This window comes from Bactrocera oleae, chromosome 4 (genome assembly GCF_042242935.1).
Source record: "Bactrocera oleae isolate idBacOlea1 chromosome 4, idBacOlea1, whole genome shotgun sequence".
Lineage (NCBI taxonomy): Eukaryota > Metazoa > Arthropoda > Insecta > Diptera > Tephritidae > Bactrocera > Bactrocera oleae.
The window spans coordinates 46,737,526-46,741,646 of NC_091538.1; the positions used below are offsets into that span (position 1 = coordinate 46,737,526).

General features: G+C 36.4%; 1 protein-coding gene across 1 annotated transcript; it reads left to right on the forward strand.

The window, feature by feature from the left end:
* Positions 1-225: 225 nt before the first annotated feature.
* On the forward strand, positions 226-3,194 carry LOC106616196 (homeobox protein E60). Its single transcript, XM_036362923.2, has 2 exons — positions 226-439; positions 2,526-3,194. The coding sequence occupies exons 1-2, from the start codon at positions 251-253 to the stop codon at positions 2,838-2,840; spliced, it is 504 nt and encodes a 167-aa protein (XP_036218816.2). The 5' UTR covers positions 226-250; the 3' UTR covers positions 2,841-3,194.
* Positions 3,195-4,121: the final 927 nt, after the last annotated feature.

The following is a 4,121-nucleotide window of genomic DNA, read 5'->3' on the forward strand; positions in this document are numbered from 1 at the left end:
GGTGCATACAACCCTTAGATATACGTAAAATTTAGTAGAAGGTTGATAATTCACAATTACTTACTGGTGCACCCAAGCACCTCACAGTGCGGCGGTAAGTCCTGCTCAATTAAATGCGTTTTATAAGTCTACACACACACCTACTTATATATACATATTTATATTTTCACATATGTCTACCGACTTATAACGGTGGTCACGCTTAGCTACACATTTTCACACTTCGTCTCCTTTGCCCCTCCCCTACTTAATGGCTCTGTGTTCTATTATCTCTGTATTTCCAGGCCCGCGTGCACGTAAGCCGAAGAAGTTGGCCGGTGAGAAGGGCAGTAGCAGCGGTGCATCGAATGGCAGCGGAAGCGGAGGTGGCGGTGCTGCCACCGCAGAGGATAAACGACCGCGCACGGCGTTCAGTGGCTCGCAATTGGCGCGCTTGAAGGTGAGTTATTGCTGCGCAATGAAATTTAATTTCCACCGAAGCAGAGGCAATGAATTGAAAAATATCTAGACGTAGTTGCATACATACATAGTATACCGAGAAGTACATATACCAGCTATTTATTATCTTAAGTGGAAGGCAGTTTATAAACTAGTGGTAGAAGTAGCAGAAGAAATTGCATTTTTGTTAATAAAATTGAAGTATTTTTTAGTTTTTTTTTAGTTGAAAGCCTTATCACTAAGGACTAAGTATCGAAATCTCAAGCATTCTTCTTCGATTATATGTTGTTGTTAAATCGAGCTGGCATACCTGTTATCTGTAACCGGGTAATCTTATAATTCTCCGAAACTCTTCAAAAGTTGGTATGAGTTCAATATAGCCTTATTAACTGAGTTTAAGTTCAAAGTCTTAAAACTATGGCATTCCTGTTAAAAAATATGATATTTCAATGACATTAAGGCCAAATCGATAGGTGCTTTGTATTAAGTTCAATACTTTCTTCAGAATATATTGTTTTATTTCGTGATCAGACACTGAATTGGTGTTAGAAATTTGACTATCATAGAGTCACAATCATATCTACATATATGTATATGTATATATTATATTACATGTCACTTTGTTTGTCCGGGATAAACTCATAATCTACTGATTTTAATAAAACTTAATACATTGTGTGTAGTTTGATTCAATTTAAAAGATAATACCGACAACAGTGTAGGTAACTTATTCACTGGAATATGGATAATAATATTTAAAATATGGCACATACTATAACTATAAAAAGATATGAAAATACGTTCATGGATTGAAAGTTTAGTAAAGAAATTGTTCTCATGCAGTATATTTCAATGGCTCCGTCATAATCTACGTTACACTTCCGAAGGCTACAGTTTCTCATTCATTTAACTTTCGGCCTGTCTATAAATAAGTCACATAGCCAAAAAATATATATTTTAGGTTCAAAACCGACGATTACTTTGAAAAAACTATATAGACTTTTCGAAATTATCCATCGTAATACTATATTCTCAAGTTGCCACTAGGTCTGTAACACCCAAAAGGAAACGTCGGAGACCTTATAAATTATATACATATATAAATTATCAGCGTAACGAACCGAATTTATTTAGCCATGTCCATCTGTAGATACGCGACCTAGCGCCTCAGTTTTTAAGATATTGATCTAAAAATTGGAACAGGTCCTTTCCTCAACAACAAGCTGCTCATTTGTCGGAACAACCGATGTCGGACAACCATAGCATGTAGCTGTCATACATATGACCAATCACACAGAACAGAATGCAGTTTATTTATGTCCTAAAACATGCACTTGTGAAGGCTATTATAGCTTCGGTGCAGGCGAAGTTAACGTTTTTTTTTTGTTTTATAAGTTTAAGTAGTTCACAAATCACTGCTGGTTCAAGAAGTACTTGCGTATATATATTCAACATGGGTAGACATAGACTCGTCTGCAAAGTGTCGGTTCTGCGACGAGGAGCCGGAAACTCCCGAGCATCTGCTTCTAGATTGTGTAGTGATCTCTAGACGCAGGATCGCAAGACGCGTGAGATCATCTAAGTAGGGAGCACATTGACAAAATGGCGCCTAGTAAAATCATGAAATTTATCAGAGATAGTAAATATTTGACTATATGCCAAATAGCCTCAGGTCGCCGTGTACATCTCAATTTTATTCTATGCATAAGCTTTCTCATCTTTAATCTTTAAGATCCACGAGATAATGGTTCGAACATAGGAATTAGTTACAAAAATAATATCTGAAAGATTATTTTTCTAAATGAAGGGATGGTATATGTTATCCAAGAGCTCGGAATAATATTTTCGCCTATCCTAAGACCGCATAAATTAGTTTAAAAGTATCTCTAAAATCGGTTTATGTGCAAAATAACTTTATTCCATCCCGCGAATTTCACTGTGCTTTTCGCTTTTTGAAAACGTGGCCGTAAAATTGAGCAAAACCTTACGTTGCACAAGATTACCTGCTTTTCCATATATTTTTGATTAGTATTTGCTCACGCTTTATTTATTTTATTTTCCCCTCTCTTCTTTCGCCCACAAAATAGCACGAGTTCACCGAGAATCGTTATCTAACCGAAAAGCGACGTCAGCAACTTAGCTCTGAATTGGGACTAAATGAAGCGCAGATAAAAATTTGGTTTCAAAACAAACGTGCCAAACTGAAAAAGTCAAGCGGCACTAAGAATCCTTTGGCCCTGCAACTTATGGCGCAAGGTCTTTACAACCACTCGACGGTGCCGCTGACGCGAGAAGAAGAAGAACTGCAAGAGCTGCAGGAGCGCGAAAACGCAGCAGCGGCCGCCGCAGCAGCAGAGGTAAGAAATGGTGGCGCAACAACAGCAACAACTGTGTCCACGTAGGTAGTCTCGCGATGCTGAGGTAATTGTATTTGGAGACAACGAAGTAATATTATCACTGTAAATTATAATTATTAATTAATTTATTTACAACTAATAGCAAAAATATGTATACGAATGTAAATTATATGTACAAAATATTTAAATTTATTGTATTATATTTAACGAAATGAAGTATGGAGAGCGATTATGGTAAGAGCGTGGCGTGGGCGATATTGGGAGACTGTGTTTGATGGAAGAGATATGCTTCCATTCGCTACTGGCAAAAAAAGTTAAGTCTTGTTGGGAATTATATGTAAAGCAACAAAACAAACTGAGTATTTCTCTCAATTTTTCTTCTCAAAATTTCTTATATTTATTTTCTGGTTAGTTTGAAAAAAATGTTTTAACAATTGAAAGGAATTTCACTTGTCTACAAGTAACCGTTACTATTTGATTTTGGAAAGCCAGCCAAATTATTCCATAGCTTGGATTTCTTAACAAAATATATTATAGTTTCCCTCAACTTTTGTATACAGAATATTTTCAAATTCCAGTTCGCAAATTAACATGAACTGAAAAAGGATTAGAGTGGCGAACGATATGGTTAAAATATTTTTATGGAGACTTAAAAGGCTTGAAAAATAATGAAAAAATCATAAATAAGATTGAAGGGAAGACAAAAGAATATATGTATATATTTTTGCGTAAGTTCCTTGAAATTTGATATACTTGTATTGTTATCCGCCATAACAATAACAGCGACCTTCAAGTAGGCAGAGGTGAGAGGTGGTTCAGCATGCTTTGCGAATTCTGCGCTTTAACTACCTGATAAAGTTCAGCAGATCCTTTATGTTGCAGAACCTCATCTTATCTTCAACCGAAAAAAAAACAGAATATTTAGGTGCAAGGACAAAAATGTATATATAAGCTCCTAATCCAGACATCTCGTCAGTCATGTTGTGAAAACCTTACCCAAAGGTGCCATTTAAAATAAACGCATAATCCTTGAGATGGACACATGGGCAATAATGTCACAAATTAAATGTGGTTACGGCACTTTATTAGACGTGTACTTACAGCAAGAGGAAGCACGTGAGCGGAGAGAAATGTTCTCGCGCAAATTGAAAAGAGCACGTGTCAGATATGAATTGATGCATTCCAATGAGTCGGATACAGATGATGACAGTTACGAAGACGATTGCGAAAGTAAACACTTTTGTCACGTGATTTATATTAACAATTTGTCGGAAAAACAAGATCAACCCGAAGAAGAGTCCACAGATGGGCTAAATATGCGGCCAA